Source organism: Cherax quadricarinatus, chromosome 9, assembly GCF_038502225.1.
Source record: "Cherax quadricarinatus isolate ZL_2023a chromosome 9, ASM3850222v1, whole genome shotgun sequence".
In the NCBI taxonomy this organism is placed as follows: domain Eukaryota; kingdom Metazoa; phylum Arthropoda; class Malacostraca; order Decapoda; family Parastacidae; genus Cherax; species Cherax quadricarinatus.
In genome coordinates this window covers 56,607,558-56,629,996 of record NC_091300.1, presented here as the reverse complement: position 1 = coordinate 56,629,996, position 22,439 = coordinate 56,607,558, and the positions used below count along the sequence as shown (strand labels likewise).

At 39.8% G+C, this 22,439-nt stretch overlaps 1 protein-coding gene across 3 annotated transcripts in view; it reads left to right on the top strand.

Moving 5' to 3' along the window:
* The window catches only part of LOC128686027 (2-aminomuconic semialdehyde dehydrogenase), a 107,766-nt gene that overhangs the window by 74,633 nt on the left and 10,694 nt on the right, over nt 1–22,439 (top strand). For all 3 annotated transcript variants that reach the window (XM_070083442.1, XM_070083441.1, XM_070083440.1), the window contains exons 6-7: nt 2,396–2,491; nt 10,034–10,113. In XM_070083442.1, coding sequence (XP_069939543.1) covers nt 2,396–2,491; nt 10,034–10,113 — 176 coding nt within the window. The remainder of the gene's footprint in view (nt 1–2,395; nt 2,492–10,033; nt 10,114–22,439) is intronic.

Sequence of the window (22,439 nt, the reverse complement as noted above, 5' to 3'; positions counted from 1 at the left end):
AGGCGCCCACTGTGATACCTCATCACGGCCCATGACTCGTTGTTGCCTCCCTGTTAGGTAATCTCTGATCCATTGCAGTGCCCTTCCTGTTATATGTGCCTGATCCTCTAGCTTCTATGTGTGTGTGTGTACTCACCTAGATGAGGTTGCAGGGGTCGAGTCCAAGCTTCTGGACCCGCCTCTTCACTGGTCGCTACTAGGTCATTCTCCCTGAACCGTGAGCTTTATCATACCTCTGCTTAAAGCTATGTATGGATCCTGCCTCCACTACATCGCTTCCCAAACTATTCCACTTCCTGACTACTCTGTGGCTGAAGAAACACTTCCTAATATCCTCGTAATTCATATGTGTCTTCAACTTCCATCTGTGTCCCCTTGTTGCTGTGTACCATCTCTGGAACATCCTGTCTTTGTCCACCTTGTAAATTCCTCTCAGTATTTTGTATGTCGTTATCATGTCCCCCCGTATCTCTCCTGTCCTCCAGTGTCGTCAGGTTGATTTCCCTTAACCTCTCCTCGTAGGACATACCTCTTATCTCAGGAACTAGTCTTGTTGCAAACCTTTGCACGTAGGACATACCTCTTATCTCAGGAACTAGTCTTGTTGCAAACCTTTGCACTTTCTCTAGTTTCTTTACGTGCTTGGCTAGGTGTGGGTTCCAAACTGGTGCCGCATACTCCAATATGGGTCTAACGTACACGGTGTACAGGGTCCGGAACGATTCCGTATTAAGATGTCGGAATGCTGTTCTGAGGTTTGCTAGGCGCCCATATGCTGCAGCAGTTATTTGGTTGATGTGCGCTTCAGGAGATGTGCCTGGTGTTATACTCACCCCAAGATCTTTTTCCTTGAGTGAGGTTTGTAGTCTCTGGCCCCCTAGACTGTACTCCGTCTGCGGTCTTCTTTGCCCTTCCCCAATCTTCATGACTTTGCACTTGGTGGGGTTGAACTCCACGAGCCAATTGCTGGACCAGGTCTGCAGCCTGTCCAGATCCCTTTGTAGTTCTGCCTGGTCTTTGATCGAATGAATTCTTCTCATCAACTTCACGTCATCTGCAAACAGGGACACTTCGGAGTCCATTTCTTCCGCCATGTCGTTCACAAATACCAGAAACAGCACTGGTCCTAGGACTGACTCCTGTGGGACCCCGCTGGTCACAGGTGCCCACTCTGACACCTCGTCACGTACAATGACTCACTGCTGTCTTCCTGACAAGTATTCCCTGATCCATTGTAGTGCCTTCCCTGTTATCCCTGTTTGGTCCTCCAGTTTTTGCACTAATCTCTTGAGTGGAACTGTGTCAAACGCCTTTTTGCAGTCCAAGAAAATGCAATCCACCCACCCCTCTCTCTCTTGTCTTACTGCTGTCACCATGTCATAGAACTCCAGTAGGTTTGTGACACAGGATTTCCCGTCTCTGAAACCATGTTGGCTGCTGTTGACGAGATCATTCGTTTCTAGGTGTTCCACCATTCTTCTCCTGACAATCTTCTCCATGACTTTGCATACTATACATTCAGTGACATTGGTCTGTAGTTTAATGCTTCATGTCTGTCTCCTTTTTTAAAGATTGGGACTACATTTGCTGTCTTCCATGCCTCAGGCAATCTCCCTGTTTCGATAGATGTATTTAATATTGTTGTTAGGGGTACACATAGCACCTCTGCTCCCTTTCTCAGGACCCATGGAGAGATGTGTGTGTGTGTGTGTGTGTGTGTGTGTGTGTGTGTGTGTGTGTGTGTGTGTGTGTGTGTGTGTGTGTGTGTGTGTGTGTGTGTGTGTGTGTGTGTGTGTGTGTGTGTTTGTGTTTATGCGTGTGTGAGTATTTTTAAGTCTGGATTTAGATATGTTTATATGTAGGCATGATTTTTGGGTGGATATGTGTAGGTGGAAGTGTATCTGTTTGTGCGCATATGATGTATGTGTGGCTGCAAGTGTTGAAATGTATGTGTCTGTGGATGTACATGTCAGTGTATGTGTGGGTGTATATACATATATGTAGATTTGTGTGTGGATGTGTATTTGTTGATATGTGTTTGTGAGTGTAAACGAGTATATGTGGGTTTGTTTGTTTGTGTGCGTATGTGTAGATGTGTTTGTAAGTGTATAGAGGAGAGTATTGTGCCTGTTACCTGATTATTCCTAGGAAATCAACGACTTAAGCTCACAACTGAATTTTCTGTCGACTAATTTATTACCTGTGTTTTACAATAGATGATTACTATGAATAATTCTTGTGTGATGCTGTAAATTCATGTAGTTTGTTAAGAATTAAGCGTGATACAAGTTCGACCCTTTATTCACTAAGTTTAATTCCACTTGATAATTGTACTATTAAGTAGGACATAAAAAAATGCTCACTATAGGAGAGACTTTAATGGTGTGGTTGACAGGCTGGTGGTAACAACGCAGCAGTGGTCTTCAGTGACTGTGATCTGGAGCGGTGTGTAGCAACTCTCAGACGCAACTCTTTTATCAACCAAGGAGAGGTGAGTTTATACCCGGCTTCTGTCTGTCTGTCTGTCTGTCTGTTTGTCTGTCTGTCTGTCTGTCTGTCTGTCTGTCTGTCTGTCTGTCTGTCTGTCTGTCTGTCTGTCTGTGTCTGTCTGTCTGTCTGTCTGTCTGTCTCTCTCTCTCTCTCTCTCTCTCTCTCTCTCTCTCTCTCTCTCTCTCTCTCTCTCTCTCTCTCTCTCTCTCTCTCTCTCTCTCCCTCTCTCTTCTTTTTACACAGGGTTTTATAAAGTTAGATTAAGGATTCCTACCTTTGTTTACAGGCATCAGCTCATATAAATGTTTATTATTGTGATGAGACATGCAAATAGGGAACAGGATGAAGTTGGAGCCATCTTTGGGCTAGCAGTTTCATTTAATCAACTGCCTTTATTTCGGTGGTATAATTATGCTGTACGAACATGTTTCAAACTCGAGTTTTCTTAGGAATAAATGATCTTAGATGTCGCGAGGGCTTGCTGTCCGTCTTGTTGTGTAGAGCCTCACTCACTTTTCGCTGTCTTCGGGGTGGAGCCCTGGGTGGTACTTTGACAATATTGGCCTTCTACATAACAGTAAGGCCGCCTACATCCCTCCGGTGTTGAAGGCTCTGTTGAAATGACAGTTCTATCCTGGCTGGGTCCAAGGGACATATGAAGCGTCTTGCTCTGTTCTCTACTCTGTCAAGAAATCGCAAATGAGATGGGGGTATGCAGTTCAAGATAGCAGAGCATACTCAAGCTGTGGGCGTACTTGTGCTTCGTACACAATTTTGCAACCTCTACAGTCGAGCAGATGAGAGATACGTTAAAGTGCTCTAAGCTTCCTGGCTCCCTTGTTTGCAAGAGTTACAACGTGGTTCTTCAGGGTCAGTTTGAAGTGAAATTTCACCTCAAGGATGTCAACTTCGTCCCCAGGTACCACCTCTTTTCCATTCATACTTACTACTGCTCCGGCATTACCATCATGGTGCCTAGTGACCATCATTATACGTGTTTTCAAAGGAGCAAATGTTACCTGCCATCGTTTTTCCCAAGCTGATATAGCTCTTAGATAGTTACAGATTTAACTTACAGCAGCTGGTATTTCCTCTCTTGAATAAGTAAATATCAGAGTGCAGTGATCTGTACATGCATGGGATTCTGGGATGAGATAAAGAAGGTCATTGAAGTAGACATTCCATAAGAATGGTCCAAGCACGCTTCCCTGTGGAACACTTGTCCCAGTAGGATGTTTTGCTGACCCTGTCCTATTGAGAACGACACTTAAAGATCTACCATGAAGGTAATCACTGAGGAGACATAGTGAACAGCCTGCAATTCTCAGTGCTTGCAGTTTTGCCAAGAGTCCCTGGTGCCATACTCGGTCGCAAGCACCAGCAATGCCCAGTGTTACTGCACGACTAAAACTGACTTTGGATTCATCCAGTGGCTGGTGCCACTTAGTGGAGAGGTTTAACAACAGATCAGCAGCATAGTAATCTTTTCTGAAGCCATATTGACGATCGCAAACAAGTGAGTGGCAGTCTTCAGATTATTGTCTCAAAGACCTTGCCAGTGATTGACAGGAGTTACACTGGTCTATAGTTGTTAAGTAAGACACATATGCAATAGTTAGGAATCTTTATTTCGAAACGTTCCGCCTACACAGTAGGCTTCTTCAGTCGAGTACAGAAAAGTTGATAGAAGCAGAAGATACTTGAAGACGATGTAATCAGTCCATCACCCTTGAAGTTTTGAGGTTGTCAGTCCCTCAGTCTGGAGAAGAGTATTGCTCCATAGTCTGAAACAATATGGAGTTGAAGTGACAGGATGGAGCCTTATATAACACCAGGAGGGTGATGGACTGATTACATCGTCTTCAAGTATCTTCTGCTTCTATCAACTTTTCTGTACTCGACTGAAGAAGCCTACTGTGTAGGCTAAACGTTTCGAAATAAAGATTCCTAACTGTTGCATATGTGTCTTACCTAACAACTTGTCGGTATTTTATACCATTTTAATGTTCACTCTGTCAGACACTGTAACACAAGGGTATCTTGGTACAGACCTGAAATCAACTTTGTCAACTTCTACTAGTGAGAATGGCTGGACTTGAGAGGGACCTGACCTTCCAACGACAACATTCTTACCTCTACTAGTGGCCTACATCTCACCTCCTGGTGTTATATAAGGCTCCATCCTGTCACTTCAACTTCATATTGTTTAAGACTATGGAACAATACTCTTCTCTAGACTGAGGGACTGACCACCTCAATACTTCAAGGGTGATGGACTGATTACATCGTCTTCAAGTATCTTCTGTTCCTTCAACTTTTCTGTACTCGACTGAAGAAGCCTACTCTGTAGGCGAAGCGTTTTGAAATAAAGATACCTAACCATTGCATATGTGTCTTACCTAACAACCTGTCGGTATTTTATACCATTTTAATGGTCTACAGTTGCTGATTTCTGCTTTGCGATTCTTTTTCGTGAACAGCGACTACAATTGTCTCTTTCCACAAAGAATGCAATTTACACGATACTAGGCAGTGCTGATACATCCGAGTTAGAGGTGCTGGTAGCTGGCCTGCACTTCTACTCGGCAATCTTGGGCTTAACTTGTCTGGGTCCACAGCCTTTTCTTGGTCTAGCGATTTAAGAAGAAGCTGCACCTCCTGCCTCATTGTCACCACTGGCAGTTTTGATACAAGTCTTGCAGCTAGCCAAGGAGGGTCCCTTGCTGGATCAGAAACTTGCGTCTTGGCAGCAAAGTGTTCGGCAAAGATGCCAACTTTCTCCTGACGACTAGTACAGGTGGTCCTATCCTGTTGATTTTGAGGTGGAATAAGTTCATGAGGCCGAAAACTTTGCCTGTCCTTGACCAAGGGCCACTAGATTTCGAAGCCCACTCTACGTGATGCTATCTTTCTTTATATATCGGTCTCCCATTTAGAGATGACCTACTTCTGAACTTCAACAATATACCTACAGGCTTGCCTGTGCAGGTTCCTGTTATAGGTAGTGGAATGTCTCTTATACCTTCTCCGAAACTTGTACTTAGCAGTATCAGCCTCTTTACAACGAAAGCCGAACCAAATCTGATCTGTAGGCTTCGACACATGCTGCCGGTGAGAACTGTGTTCTTGTCATAGATTAAGGATGTGTCCAGTGAAGTCATTCACCTGGTTGTCAACATCACCTTGGAGAAGAGAATTCCAAACGGAGATGGCAAGCTCATAACGAAGGGCTGACCAGATTCCTCTTTCCCACAGCCAGATTATACTTGTAGATTCTTCACCTCGTTCTGTTGGGATATTCAGTGTCGTAAAAACAGCCTTGTAGTCATACGATCCAACGTAGCCGAGGAGTTGACAAGTGACTATATCTTCTGCCAGATCACTTCCTTTGCAGTGGTACCAGATGAATGTGGACCAACCAAAGACCCAACGAAGACCTTAAGTCAAAGAAAGAACATTGTTACTGTTATGGACTGGGATTATTATTTAAAGAGTGAATCCTATTTTCTGCCTCATTGCCGGAAATAATGATGTTGGCAAGCGTAGATGTGAAGACCTCATTAACACTGTAATACAAAACTAAGAAGGAAGGAATTCCTGAAATATGTGGTCATTTGCACATGAAAGGGAATTGGAAGTGAATGGCTGTCCAGGGTAGCTGGAGTGAATTATTGGCTGAACAAACACTCTTAAAGATACTGCAGCATCATTTATTGAAAATTGGCACGTTTTTTATGACAGAAAAAGACATGTATGCCAGGGGGTAGGGTTAATTGTTCTAGGTCAGGGGGTATCACCTACATATATTTCAGGGGATAGGGACTGTTGCTGCTTTAGACTAAAAATATTTAGAAGTATGGAGGTTGTGGGGAGTAATATGGTATTAAAAGTTGGGCAGTACGATTTTTTCCTCTTGTGATGTTGTGAATCTTGGAGATGGCATTTATACCACCTGATGCCACCTAATCTTGGAGATTCGGTGGCATTAGGTAGTTATGGAAGCAGCAGAGACAGTAGAGAGGGTAAGGCTGAGGAAGGAGAAGAGAAAGCGAAGGAGGTTTCTAAGCATTTCTTACACAAACTGTCGCAGTGCTAAAAACAACATGGATGAGATTAAAGTGGTTGCATGTGTGAGAAACATTGATGTTTAAGCTATAACTGAGATACAGTTTAATTTAGAGAGTTGAGACGCGCCTGACGAGTGCCACGTTCATGTGTAAGTTCTTCCCCGTTCATAATGAAAAAACTTAAATTGCTGCAGTAAATCAGGTAAAAAAAGACTGAGAGAAAACACACATATAAAAATGTGCTAAATTTCAAGATATTTTCTTTCAATCTTCAAACTAAAAAATAAACCATTTTCCGGTAATTAATTACCACACTGGACCTGAGGGAAACAAGTGATTAAATGGGAGATATTGTTATTAAACAGGTCGAACGATTGTAGCAAAATAAGTCCCCTTTGCCTGATGAACTTTTCCTCAAGGAAACTTATAGAATTAAAAATGGAACTTAATGGATCCCCTAACCAGTGTTTTCACTGTGTCTCTGCAGATGGCGTTGTAAATGATATGTGGAAGTTACTTGATGTGATTCCTATCTTTAAGACGGGTGACAAGTCCCATCCAGTAAATTACCACTCAGTCATCCTGATATAATTTGTGGGGAAAATTATCAAAATCCATAATAGCAGATATAATTAGGTACCATCTCGAGGAGTATAATTTGATTAATGAGTCTCAACACATTAAAAAAAGGGGCCGATCATGCCTAACAAATTTATTGACTGTCTTTTGTAAGGCATTTGAGGCAGTGGACCATGATAAAGGATACGATGTTGTGTACTTAAAATTCAGTAAGTTTTTTTGATAGTCCCAAACCACAGACTGTCAGAACATGGCAGAACATTTTATATGGGAAAAAATGCTTTCTCATGGACAGAAGCACGTTTGTCAAATAAGGGTCTGTATAAATAAGGAAAAATAAGAGTGAGAACCGGTCATGTCACTACAAGACATGAGCTGTTTTACAGCTCATGTCTTATAGTGACACATCTGTAGTGACACACTGAAAAGAATGGTTATAGGTTCACTAAGTTCCATTTTTCATTCTTTAAGACCGTTAGATGTTTTAATCCACCTTGTTGATAGAATGTTCAAGTTTACAGTTTATAGGAAGGTCACTCATGTTGGCTCATAAGTGCACTACTACTCACATCATCAAATATTTGTAAAAAGTAGGGTCTGTCCCACTGTTTCAGAGAGCTTACCGAGTGTGCAGCCCAGAGTTCCATGATGAGGAAAATAGGGAAATCTTTGATATTGCTACGAAACTACGTTACCCTACGGAGTTTATAGAAGTGGTTTTGCTGGCAGCTTGGAAAACTTATCATAAGACTGAACCTAGAATAACACATCAGATAAAGAATGTGCTGGTTCTCCCATTCAGTGAGAAGTTATCTGTCCTGCTAAATGCCCTAAAAAAAAAATTCAACATACGAAGTAGTTTTTGATCAAGAATTCCTCTCAGTACTGTGTTGGCGGTGTTTACAGGATTGGTTGCCATATCTGCAACTTATATTATGTGGGACAGACTGGCAAACCTCTAGATGTTAGGTTACCTTAACAACAATATTCGACATAAACTCCAATAACCCAGCAAAAATGTCGGAAGCCAGCGTCGTAGTTTATTGTTCCTTTTGGCTAGAAAGAAATATTTTAGAATTGGTGATTATAAAACATGATAAATGTTAACTATATAATAATAATTTTGGATTATTCAAACTTGACTCTTATATAATTGAGGCCTTAGTACATAACATTAAGCTGGATTCCTACATGAATTTCTTGTACTCTCAAAAATGTCATAGTTCCAAACTGACTAATTGAGAAGGTACTTAAAGTCAGCTTTCCCTGCCTTCTCCTTGTGTTTGACCAATGTCAGTTAAAGAGTTAGGTGCGGTTAACCTCTTTATTTGAAAAACTAGGGACTTATCTCTTTCGTTTAAGTGAAATGTCCCTAGAGCCATTTCTTTAATACTATATTCTTCTTCTTAGATTCTTAATACTACATTAGAAAATCTCCTAAGTGCAACGTAATCAATGATAATAGATTGGCTGGTCTGTTTCTCGGCCCGGCACCAATTTCTGTTATTCTGGATAGAACCTTTTTCCTGAACGAATCTGCTTGAATGTCATATTCCTATGGATATCATTCATATATATATATATATATATATATATATATATATATATATATATATATATATATATATATATATATATAAATATATATATATATATATATATATATATATATATATAGCAATCCTGCCATTGTGTACAACAGTTACAGGATTCTCTTTCACACGCATTTGGGAGCACTGTAGTACCTGCTTGGCGGTTCCTGTCTGCCAAACTCCTACCAGGACCTACCTAAACATACACACACACACACACACACACACACACACACACACACACACACACACACACACACATATATATATATATATATATATATATATATATATATATATATATATAATTATATATATATATATATATATGTGTGTGTGTGTGTGTGTGTGTGTGTGTGTGTGTGTGTGTGTGTGTGTGTGTGTGTGTGTGTGTGTGTGTGTGTGTGTGTGTGTGTGTGTGTGTATGTTTAGGTAGGAGGCTGGCAGACAGGAACCGCCAAGCAGGTACTACAGTGCTCCCAAATGCGTGTGAAAGAGAATCCTGTAACTGTTGTACACAATGGCAGGGTTGCTGTTGTCTTATCTTTCTGTCTCATAAACACGCAATATCACAGTCACAACTTACTAATTCTACTGACACTTAGCTCACAATGTACGTTCATGAACACGTATACATATACACATCCATGGGAGTTTTCTTTTATTTTCTTAATAAGTCTTGTTCATATTTATTCACTCTCATCTCCACTGAGAAATGTAACTAATTCTTTCCTTTATAAGTTATGAGAGTCATAAAAGGTAACTAAAATGCCGGGGATAAGAGGCTAATAATCACTTCTCCTGTACAAATTAGTACCACCCAGGGAGGTACTACCGTCCTGCCAAGTGAGTGTGAAACGGAAGCCTGTAATTATGTTACATGACGGAAAGATTGCTGGTGTCTTTTATCTGTCTCACATACACTCGGGATACCAGGTTTATCTTGTTGCTTCTACTTACTCTTAGATCACACTACACTTACATGTACACACATATATACACACCCCTCTGGGTTTTCTTCTATTTTGTTAATAGTTCTTGTTCTTTATTTCCTCTTATCTCCATGGGGAAGTGGAAAAGAATTCTTCCTCCGTAAGCCATGTGTGTTGTAAGAGGCGAATAAAATGCCGGAAACATGGGGCTAGTAACCCCTTCATTTGTATAAATTAGTAAATTTTAAAAGAAAACCTTACGTTTTTCTTTTTAGGTCACCCAGCCTCGATGGGCAGTGGATGTGGCCCAAAAAAAATATGGATGTATATATAACTTTATATTTTGTCAAGTAATTCACATTTCATGTTTCAGACTCGTCTTTGCACTTCACGTATATTTGTAGAGGAGTCGTTGCATGACGAATTCCTGTCGACCTTTGTCGATGCTGTAAGGTGAGTGAATATTTCTCAGTAATGACTCTCAGTCGTAGCTGAGACCTTGCTAATATCTCAGAAGAATCTTTCGTATTAAGGATTTTCATGTGTGATATCATAGTTCAATTAAATTTCTTCTGTTTTTATCAATTAGAAAGTGTAGTGTTTTTTTAATAATCTCTAATGCCTTCTACATTGTCGACTGATTCAACGTAAATCATATGTGTACCTGTATCAGTAAATATAATGAGTGGTTAATATTGGTAGAGTATAGAAGTGACAGTTATCTTAACTATGGAGGTACATGGTTCCTTGCTCACACTACATACAAAGTATCTTTGCAGTAAACCTGAAAAAAAATTGTAGAAGATTAGGGGTGGGCAAAACGATGAGTTTTTATTCGCCATCAAACACAAATTACACTTCAACAACATAACGGAAAATCATATTAAATGCCCTTATAGCTCCCATCCTTTATTTTAACATCTCACAAAGGCAATGCACACCAGACGTTATTTCAAAATTCGCCAGTACAAGATCAGAAATCACATAGCAAAGACGAGCTTCCTACCCAAATTTTAAGCTTTACCTCAAAACCTGTCATCACACTCACACCTTGACCTGTCTTCCTATGCGCTGACCTGAAGCTCCATGCTCACCTGTACGTTAAAGAGGTGTAACCTTCCGATAAATTCATGGTCTCCTTTCATTTGTGTATGTGGTGAAAAAAAAACCCAGCAGGGTGTCCAGATATACTGATCAATTAATGTTCTGAGCTTCTGTCTCCATGTGGGTTATTATTAAGCATATATATATATATATATATATATATATATATATATATATATATATATATGTATAAATATATATATATATACTTATTTATACATATATATATATATATATATATATATATATATATATATATATATATATGTATATATACATATATATATATATATATATATATATATATATATACATATATGTATATATATATATATATATATATATATATATATATGTATATATATATATATATATATATATATATATATATATATATGTATATATATATATATATATATATATATATATATATATATATATGTATATATATATATATATATATATATATATATATATATATATATATATATATATATATATATATATATATGCATATATATATATATATATATATATATATATATATATATATATATATATATATATATATATATATACATATATATATATATATATATATATATATATATATATATATATATATATATATATATATATATATATATATATAATATGAATTTGGGAAAATTTAATAATTCATTGGACAAATAATAATTTTTAAAATTCTTATTTCTTGGGTAGAATAGTTTGTTGGTGGGTTGTGTGAAGGACCTGTCTAGTTGGGCCGGCGGGCCTGCTGCAGTGTTCTCTTTCTTATGAGTCGCGAGTCAGGTGTTCCTTTGTTGTGGGATCTGATAGTGAGTTGTGGGCTAGACCCTTCATATACCTTCCTTTGATGCTCTACTTTCATTGTTCCTTGATAATGTGAGTAGTCACGAAAGCGCTTGGAATTTCTCTATTCTTTCACAGTGGTTGTTTTGCATATTCTGAAATCACCTGTTTACTGTGATCTTATCGCATATATATATATATATATATATGTATATATATATATATATATATATACATATATATATACATATATATATATATATATATATATATATATATATGTATATATGATAATGGGAGCTCTTTGATTGAACTTTGTATAGAATGGGCTTTAGTTATAGGTAATACATATTTTAAGAAAAAGAGGATAAATAAGTATACAAGATATGATATGGGGCGAAATGACAGTAGTTTGTTGGATTATGTATTGGTAGATAAAAGACTGTTGAGTAGACTTCAGGATGTACATGTTGATAGAGGGGCCACAGATATATCAGATCACTTTTTAGTTGTAGCTACACTGAGAGAAAAAGGTAGATGGGATACAAGGAGAATTGAAGCATCAGGGAAGAGAGAGGTGAAGGTTTATAAACTAAAAGAGGAGGCAGATAAGGTAAGATATAAACAGCTATTGGAGGATAGATGGGCTAATGAGACCATGGGCAATGGGGTCGAAGAGGCATGGGGTAGGTTTAAAAATGTAGTGTTAGAGTGTTCAGCAGAAGTTTGTGGTTACAGGAAAGTGGGTGCGGGAGGGAAGAGGAGCGATTGGTGGAATGGTGATGTAAAGAGAGTAGTAAGGGAGAAAAAGTTAGCATATGAGAAGTTTTTACAAAGTAGAAGTGATGCAAGGAGGGAAGAGTATATGGAGAAAAAGAGAGAGGTTAAGAGAGTGGTGAAGCAATGTAAAGAGAGAGCAAATGAAAGAGTGGGTGAGATGTTATCAACAAATTTTGTTGAAAATAAGAAAAAGTTTTGGAGTGAGATTAACAAGTTAAGGAAGCCTAGAGAACAAACGGATTTGTCAGTTAAAAATAGGAGAGGAGAGTTATTAAATGGAGAGTTAGAGGTATTGGGAAGATGGAAGGAATATTTTGAGGAATTGTTAAATGTTGATGAAGATAGGGAAGCTGTGATTTCGTGTATATGGCAAGGAGGAACAACATCTTGTAGGAGTGAGGAAGAGCCAGTTGTGAGTGTGGGGAAAGTTCGTGAGGCAGTAGGTAAAATGAAAGGGGGTAAGGCAGCCGGGATTGATGCAATAAAGATAGAAATGCTAAAAGCAGGTGGGGATATAGTTTTGGAGTGGTTGGTGCTATTATTTGCCAAGACCCTCGCATTTACTTCTCTTACAACCCCATCTATAAATATATTAAACAACCACGGTGACATCACACATCCTTGTCTAGGGCCTACTTTTACTGGGAAATAATTTCCCTCTTTCCTACATACTCTAACTTGAGCCTCACTATCCTCGTAAAAACTCTTCACTGCTTTCAGTAACCTACCTCCTACACCATACACCTGCAACATCTGCCACATTGCCCCCCTATCCACCCTGTCATACGCCTTTTCCAAATCCATAAACAAAGACCTCTTTAGCCTTATCTAAATACTGTTCACTTATATGTTTCACTGTAAACACCTGGTCCACACACCCCTACCTTTCCTAAAGCCTCCTTGTTCATCTGCTATCCTATTCTCCGTCTTACTCTTAATTCTTTCAATAATAACTCTACCATACACTTTGCCAGTTATACTCAATAGACTTATCCCCCGATAATTTTTGCACTCTCTTTTATCCCCTTTGCCTTTATAGAAAGGAACTATGCATGCTCTCTGCCAATCCCTAGGTACCTTACCCTCTTCCATACATTTATTAAATAATTGCACCAACCACTCCAAAACTATATCCCCACCTGCTTTTAACATTTCTATCTTTATCCCATCAATCCCGGCTGCCTTACCCCATTTCATTTTACCTACTGCCTCACGAACTTCCCCCACACTCACAACTGGCTCTTCCTCACTCCTACAAGATGTTGTTCCTCCTTGCCCTATACACGAAATCACAGCTTCCCTATCTTCATCAACATTAACAATTCCTCAAAATATTCCCTCCATCTTCCCAATACCTCTAACTCTCCATTTAATAACTCTCCTCTCCTATTTTTAACTGACAAATCCATTTGTTCTCTAGGCTTTCTTAACTTGTTAATCTCACTCCAAAACTTTTTCTTATTTTCAACAAAATTTGTTGATAACATCTCACCCACTCTCTCATTTGCTCTCTTTTTACATTGCTTCACCACTCTCTTAACCTCTCTCTTTTTCTCCATATACTCTTCCCTCCTTGCATCACTTCTACTTTGTAAAAACTTCTCATATGCTAACTTTTTCTCCCTTACTACTCTCTTCACATCATCATTCCACCAATCGCTCCTCTCCCCTCCCGCACCCACTTTCCTGTAACCACAAACTTCTGCTGAACACTCTAACACTACATTTTTAAACCTACCCCATCCCTCTTCGATCCCATTGCCTATGCTCTCATTAGCCCATCTATCCTCCAATAGCTGTTTATATCTTACCCTAACTGCCTCCTCTTTTAGTTTATAAACCTTCACCTCTCTCTTCCCTGATGCTTCTATTCTCCTTGTATCCCATCTACCTTTTACTCTCAGTGTAGCTACAACTAGAAAGTGATCTGATATATCTGTGGCCCCTCTATAAATATGTCCATCCTGAAGTCCACTCAACAGTCTTTTATCTACCAATACATAGTCCAACAAACTACTGTCATTTCGCCCTACATCATATCTTGTATACTTATTTATCCTCTTTTTCTTAAAATATGTATTACCTATAACTAAACCCCTTTCTATACAAAGTTCAATCAAAGGGCTCCCATTATCATTTACACCTGGCACCCCAAACTTACCTACCACACCCTCTCTAAAAGTTTCTCCTACTTTAGCATTCATGTTCAAAGGCTCCTATACATTCACTTAACATCTCCCAAAATCTCTCTCTCTCCTCTGCATTCCTCTCTTCTCCAGGTGCATACACACTTATTATGACCCACTTCTCGCATCCAACCTTTACTTTAATCCATATATATATATATATATACATATATATATATACATATATATATATATATATATATATGTATATATATATATATATATATATATATATATATATATATATATGTATATATATATATATATACATACATATATATATATATATATATATATATATATATATATATATATATATATATATATATATATATATATATATATATATATGTATGTATATATATATATATATACATATATGCAATAAGATCACAGTAAACAGGTGATTTCAGAATATGCAAAACAACCACTCTGAAAGAATAGAGAAATTCCAAGCGCTTTAGTTCCTTAATAATGTGAGTAGTCACGAAAGCGCTTGGAATTTCTCTATTCTTTCAGAGTGGGTGTATTGCATATATCTATATATATGTATATAATATATATATATATATATATAGATATATATATATATATATATATATATATATATATATTTATATATATATATATATATATATATATATATATATATATATATGTATATATATTTATATATATTTATATATATATATATATATATATATATATATATATATATATATATATATATATATGTATATATATATGTGTGTGTGTGTGTGTGTGTGAGTGTGTGTGTGTGTATGAGTGTGTGTGTGTGTATGAGTGTGTGTGTACTCACCTATTAGTGGTTGCAGGGGTCGAGTCTTAGCTCCTGGCCCCGCCTCTTCACCGGCTGCTACTGGGCCCTCTCTCTCCCAGCTCCACGAGCTTTATCAAACGTCGTCTTAAAACTATGTATGGTTCCTGCCTCCACTACGTCATTTTCTAGGCTATTCCACTGCCTGACAACTCTATGACTGAAGAAATACTTCCTAATATCTCTTTGACTCATCTGTGTCTTCAACTTCCAATTGTGACCTCTTGTTTCTGTGTCCCCTCCCTGGAACATCCTGTCTTTGTCCACCTTGTCTACTCCGCGCAGTATTTTATATGTCGTTTTCATGTCTCCCCTGATCCTCCTCTCCTCTAGTGTCGTCAGGCCGATTTCCCTTAATCTTTCTTCATAGGACATTCCCCTTAGCTCTGGAACTAACCTTGTCGCAAACCTTTGCACTTTCTCTAGTTTCTTGACGTGTTTTATCAAGTGCGGGTTCCAAACAGGTGCTGCATACTCCAGTATGGGCCTGACGTACACGGTGTACATTGTCTTGAACGATTCCTTATTAAGGTATCGGAACGCTGTTCTCAGGTTTGCCATTCGCCCATATGCTGCAGCAGTGTGTGTGTGTGTGTGTGTGTGTGTGTGTGTGTGTGTGTGTGTGTTTGTGTGTGTGTGTGTGTGTGTGTGTGTGTGTGTGTGTGTGTGTGTGTGTGTGTGTGTGTGTGTGTGTTTGTGTGTGTGTGTGTATGTGTGTGTGTGTGTGTGTATGTGTGTGTGTGTGTGTGTGTGTGTGTGTGTGTGTGTGTGTGTGTGTGTGTGCCTGGCTGGCAGTGTCCCAGAGACCATTAGACCCCTTTTCTTTGGTGCCTCATTGTGTGCCCTCCGGAAAAAGGATGGAGGAATCAGGCCCATTGCAGTGGGCAACACCCTTCGGCGCCGAGTCGCCAAGGCTGCAGTAAGAAGGGTGAGTCAAGAGGCTGCTGCAATGTTGAAACCAACTCAGCTCGGTTTTGGTGTTCAACAAGGCTGTGAAGCAGCTGCCCATGCAGCACGAGTATATGTCAACAACATGTCTGATGAAAAAAAACGTTGATCAAATTGGACTTTGCCAATGCTTTCAACTTAGTTGTTAAGCACCTTTTCAGCAATGGTACCATCTCATTTGAACTGTTCGCAGGCCAGTGCTGCACTGGGTTTTGGCACAGAAGCAGCAAGGAAGGTTTACCTTACACTCTTTAGCTTGGTCTTCAGGAGGAGGTTACATTTCTCGAGTTTTGGATTGTTGAAAACTCGGAAGCATCTCAAGAAGTGAGTTGTGGGAGGGATAGACATCTGGTGAGTAAATAGAAGGCAACATGTGTTTCATTGTATTTCATCCAGCCTTCCATCATTCTGAGGTCTGAGATTGTTTTTATTACAATCAGATCAATGTCTTAGCATCGAAAGGAACGACAAAGAGAATGCTGTTGGCTGGATGAATGACTTGTGCTCCCGTCATTGTGCTGTGCTTGCAGGATGTCCTTTAGGAGAGATTCTGTAGTGCCAGTCAGGGTACCATCATGCAAGAACGAGATATTGAGCTCACTGGACAGTGTTTCGGTGACTTTCTTGATGACCAGACCAAAAGAAAAAGAAAATGCTACGAGAGGGTCCTCATGTTGCACAACTTTATATGAATCAATTTCCTGTTCGACAGATATGAGTTTAGAGGTACCATTATAACACGACTGGATGAAAGAATAAAGGGAAGTTAAATGCATAGAAACTGCACAGAGAGTAGCACACTTTCTGAGTTAAACGCATTAGCAAAGTCCAATCTGATCAGATCTTCTTGATCTGACATGTTATTAATTTATACCTGTGCTGCATGGGCAGCTGATTCACAACCTTGTTAAACACCCAAACCGAGCAGTGTTGGTTTTAGCATTGTCGCAGCCGTTCTCACTGCAGCCCTGGCAACAAGGCGTCGAAGAGTGTTGCCAACTGTAGTGGACCTAATTTTCCCATTCCTTTTCCGGAGAGCACATAGTGATGCTCCAAAGAAGAGTGGCTGTACGGTCTCCGGGACACCACCAGCCAGGCACACATTGGCAAATATGGTGAGCTCAGACAACAGCCTTTCTGAAACATTCCCAGGTGCTGGACTGAGCATTTGTTTTAAATGCTGCGGCTTGCTGAACCATGGGGTAGTTACATGGTAGCCTTATACACATCAGTATCCTGTAGAGTTAAATGTTCTTCACCTTCTATACTGTCAAGGAGGTCAGTGTTGGTGTTGGGAGCTGAAGGTGGATGTTTGTTCTTAAGAGCCTGTTCTGTAGTGGCATCCTTAGGGGCAATGGTATCCTCACTAGTTTTAAGCCTGAGTTCCCCAGTATTATTTTTGTCTTAAATTTTTTTTGCTAATTTGAGCTATGATGGCATCTATCTCTGTACGAATATGGTATGATAATGAAATAAATTATTATTATTATTATTATTATTATTATTATTATTATTATTATTATTATTATTATTATTATTATTATTATTATTATTATTATTATTATTATTATCATTATTATGGCATTTCCCCGTTGGGTGCTTGTCACCCTAGAGGAGAGTCAGATGAAGTTGTCATCCCTAGTGAGTGCATTTATTGAACTAATATTAGATGCTGTTAGGGTCTTCTCCCTCATGGGGAGACAAGCATTGCCAAGCCACAGTAGGTTGTGCTTGGGCCCAGTGATTGCAGGGGGCTGTGTGTCCTAGGAGGGGTTGTAGAATGTCCTAGTCGGAGGCATCTTAGAACCTAGACACTCACTGTGTGCACGGATGTTGCCATTTGTGGGACTGAGTTCTCAATCTCTGTTGCACACCTGTCAGTTGCCTAGTGGCGAAGTGCCATCACGTTATCTACCTGGAGTCTACCTGGAGGGCATTCCGGGGATCAACGTCCCCGCGGTCCGGTCCACGACCAGGCCTCCCGGTGGATCAGGGCCTGATCAACGAGGCTGTTACTGCTGGCCGCACGTAATCCAACGTACGAACCAAAGCCCGGCTGATCCGGCACCGTATTTAGGTATCTGTCCAGCTCCCTCTTGAAGACAACCAGGGGTCTTCCCGTAATGCCCCTTATTGCTGGTGGGAGGCTGTTGAACAGTCTTGGGCCCCGGACACTTATTGTGTTTTCTCTTAGTGTACCAGTGACGCCCCTACTTTTCACTGGGGGTATGTTGCATGGCCTGCCAAGTCTTTTGCTTTCGTATGGAGTGATTGCTGTGTGTATATTAGGGACCAGTCCCTCCAGAATCTTCCAGGTGTAGATTACGATAAATCTCTCTCGCCTGCGCTCTAGTGAGTACAAGTCAAGTGCTTCCAGGCGCTCCCAGTAGTTAAGGTGTTTGATGGAACTTATACGTGCAATTTCACCTGCCTTGAATGGGGATGTTAATGTACAGCAGTATTCCAGCCTAGAAAGAATAAGTGATTTAAAAAAGGATCATCATTAGCTTAGCATCTCTTGTCTTGAATGTTCTCATTATCCATCCTATCAGTTTCCTAGCAGATGTGATAGTGGCATTGTTGTGGTCCTTGAAGGTGAGGTTTTCGGACATTACCACACCCAGGTCCTTCACATTACTTTTCCTCTCTATTGTGTGATTGGAGTTTATAGTATACTCAGTTCTGGTTATAAGAACATAAGAACGAAGGAACACTGCAGAAGGCCTACTGGCCCATGCGAGGCAGGTCCAAGACTCCTTCCGGCTTAAGCCAATGCACCCAACCTAGTCATGTTATGTCACATTGACTTAAGGGAGGAACACGGCAACCGACCTGGTAGCACAAGCTATCAGATCCAACTCACACCCACCCACATCCACTCATGTATTTATCCAACCTATTTTTAAAGCTACACAACGTTCTGGCCTCTATAACTGTACTCGGGAGTTTGTTCCACTCATCCACAACTCTATTACCAAACCAGTACTTTCCTATATCCTTCCTGAATCTGAATTTTTCCAACTTAAAACCATTGCTGCGAGTCCTGTCTAGGCTAGATATTTTCAGCACACTATTTACATCCCCTTTATTTATTCCTGTCTTCCATTTATACACCTCAATCATATCCCCCCTAATTCTACGTCTTTCTAGAGAGTGCAGATTCAGGGCCCTTAGTCTATCCTCATAGGGAAGGTTTCTGATACATGGGATCAACTTTGTCATCCTCCTTTGTACATTTTCCAGAGAATTTATATCCATTCTGTAATACGGTGACCAAAACTGTGCAGCATAATCTAAATGAGGTCTAACCAAGGATGTATAGAGTTGAAGAACAACCTGAGGACTCCTATTATTTATGCTTCTTGATATGAAGCCAAGGATTCTATTAGCTTTATTGCGAACACTTATGCACTGTTGTCTTGTTTTCAGATTACTGCTAACCAGAACTCCTAAATCTTTTTCGCAATCCGTAATATTAAGATCTACATTATTTAGTTTATATGTGGCATGGTTATTGTCCTGTCCAACATTTAGAACTTTGCATTTGTCTATATTAAACTGCATCTGCCACTTCTCCGACCACTGCATAAGTCTATTCAAATCTTCCTGGAGTGCTCGAATGTCCTCGTCAGAATGAATTCGACGGCCTATTTTGGTGTCATCGGCAAACTTGCCGATGTCGCTCTTTATGCCCTCATCTATGTCGTTTATGTAGATTGTGAACAGCAGGGGGCCCAACACTGACCCCTGTGGAACACCGCTCGTGACGCTTCCCCACTCTGATTTCTCCCCATTTATGCAAACTCTCTGCTGCCTATTTGTCAACCATGCCTCTATCCAGGAAAAAATTTCTCCTCCTATTCCATGTGCCTTAATTTTCCTCAATAGTCTCTGATGTGGGACCCTGTCAAAAGCCTTACTGAAGTCCATATACACAATATCATATTCATTACCATGATCTACCTCCTCAAATACCTTAGTGAAAAAAGTTAATAAATTCGTAAGGCAGGAACGCCCCTTTGTAAAACCATGCTGAGATTCGTTGATTAATTTATGCTTTTCAAGGTGGCTACGAACTGCCTTGGTAATTATTGATTCCATAAATTTTCCCACTATGGAGGTTAGGCTTATTAGTCTATAGTTCGAAGCTAAGGACCTGTCACCTGCTTTGAAAATAGGTATCACATTTGCCATTTTCCACTTATCTGGCACCATGCCAGTTTGTAGTGATATGTTGAAAAGATTAGCCAAAGGTGTGCTAAGCTCCTCTTTACATTCCTTTAGAACCCTTGCATACAGTTCATCAGGGCCTTGGGATTTGTTAGGTTTTAATTTATCTATTTGCCTAAGGACCATGTCACTTGTGACCCTAATCGTGCACAGTTTATTATCGTCCTGTTCTACATAATTTATCATTACTGGAATATCGCTGGTATCCTCCTGTGTAAAAACTGAGAGGAAGTATGTGTTAAAAATTCTACACATTTCCTTATCACTGTCAGTGAGCTGACCCGAGGAACTTTTGAGTGGGCCTATCTTGTCCCTGATCTTACTTCTGTGTACCTGAAAGAATCCTTTTGGGTTAGTCTTCGATTCTCTTGCAACTTTAGCCTCATAATCTCTTTTTGCTTTTCTAATTCCCTTTTTTATTTCTCTCTTTAACTGAATATATCGATTTCTTAATTGCCCCTCTCCTCTTTTGATTTGCCTATATATGCCTCTCTTTTGACCAATCAGATATTTTAATCTATTGTTCATCCATTTAGGATCATTTTTGTTTGATCTGATTTCCCTATTTGGAACATAATTTGACTGAGCAGCTAGAACTATGCCCTGGAAAGCATTATATCGGCAACCATCACCACCTACCTGACCCTTAGTCAGGTCATTCCAGTTCAGCCCACCTAAATAATTTTTCAGTCCTATGAAATCAGCCAAGCGAAAGTTTTCCATAACGGAGTAGTTGGGATTTGTCTTCATTGAACATCATACTGTTCTCTGTTGCCCATTGGAAAACTTGGTTTATATCTTCTTGAAGCTTTGCCGTGTCCTCAATGGATGACACTCTTATGCAGATCCTAGTATCGTCTACAGAAGATGATGCAGTGCTGTGGTTTACATCTCTGTCTATGTCTGATATGAGAATAAGGAACAGGATAGGTGCGAGTACTGTGCCTTGTGGGACAGAGCTCTTCACTATGGCAGCATCTGATTAAACTCTGTTTACCACTACTCTTTGTGTGCGATTGGTTAGAAAGTTGAAGATCCATCTGCCTACTTTGCCGGTTATCCCTTTAGCACGCATTTTGTGTGCTATTACACCATGGTCGCACTTGTCAAAGGCTTTTGCAAAGTCTGTGTATACTACATCCGCATTCTGTTTGTTTTCCAGTGCATCTAGGACCATATCATAGTGGTCAAGCAGTTGCGAAAGGCAGGAGCGACCTGCTCTGAAACCATGTTACCTGGAGGTTACCTGGAGGTTATTCCGGGGATCAACGCCCCCGCGGCCCGGTCCATGACCAGGCCTCCCGATGGATCAGGGCCTGATCAACTAGGCTGTTACTGCTGGCCGCACGCAGTCCGACGTACGAGCCACAGCCCGGCTGATCCGGCACTGACTTTAGGTATCTGTCCAGCTCTCTCTTGAAGGCAGCCAGGGGTTTATTGGCAATTCCCCTAATGCTTGATGGGAGGCTGTTGAACAGTTTTGGGCCCCGGACACTTATGGTGTTTTCTCTTAGTGTACCAATGGCGCCCCTACTTTTTATTGGCGGCATTTTGCATCGCCTGCCCAGTCTTTTACTTTCGTAGGGAGTGATTTCTGTGTGCAGATTTGGGACCATTCCTTCCAAGATTTTCCAAGTGTAGATTATGATATATCTCTCCCTAATGCGTTCCAACGAGTACAAGTCAAGTGCTTCCAAGCGTTCCCAGTAGTTAAGGTGCTTGACAGAACTTATACGTGCAGTAAAGGATCTCTGTACACTCTCTAGATATGCGATTTCACCTGCTTTGTATGGAGATGTTAATGTACAGCAGTATTCCAGCCTAGAGAGAACAAGTGATTTGAAAAGGATCATCATGGGCTTGGCATCTCTCGTTTTGAA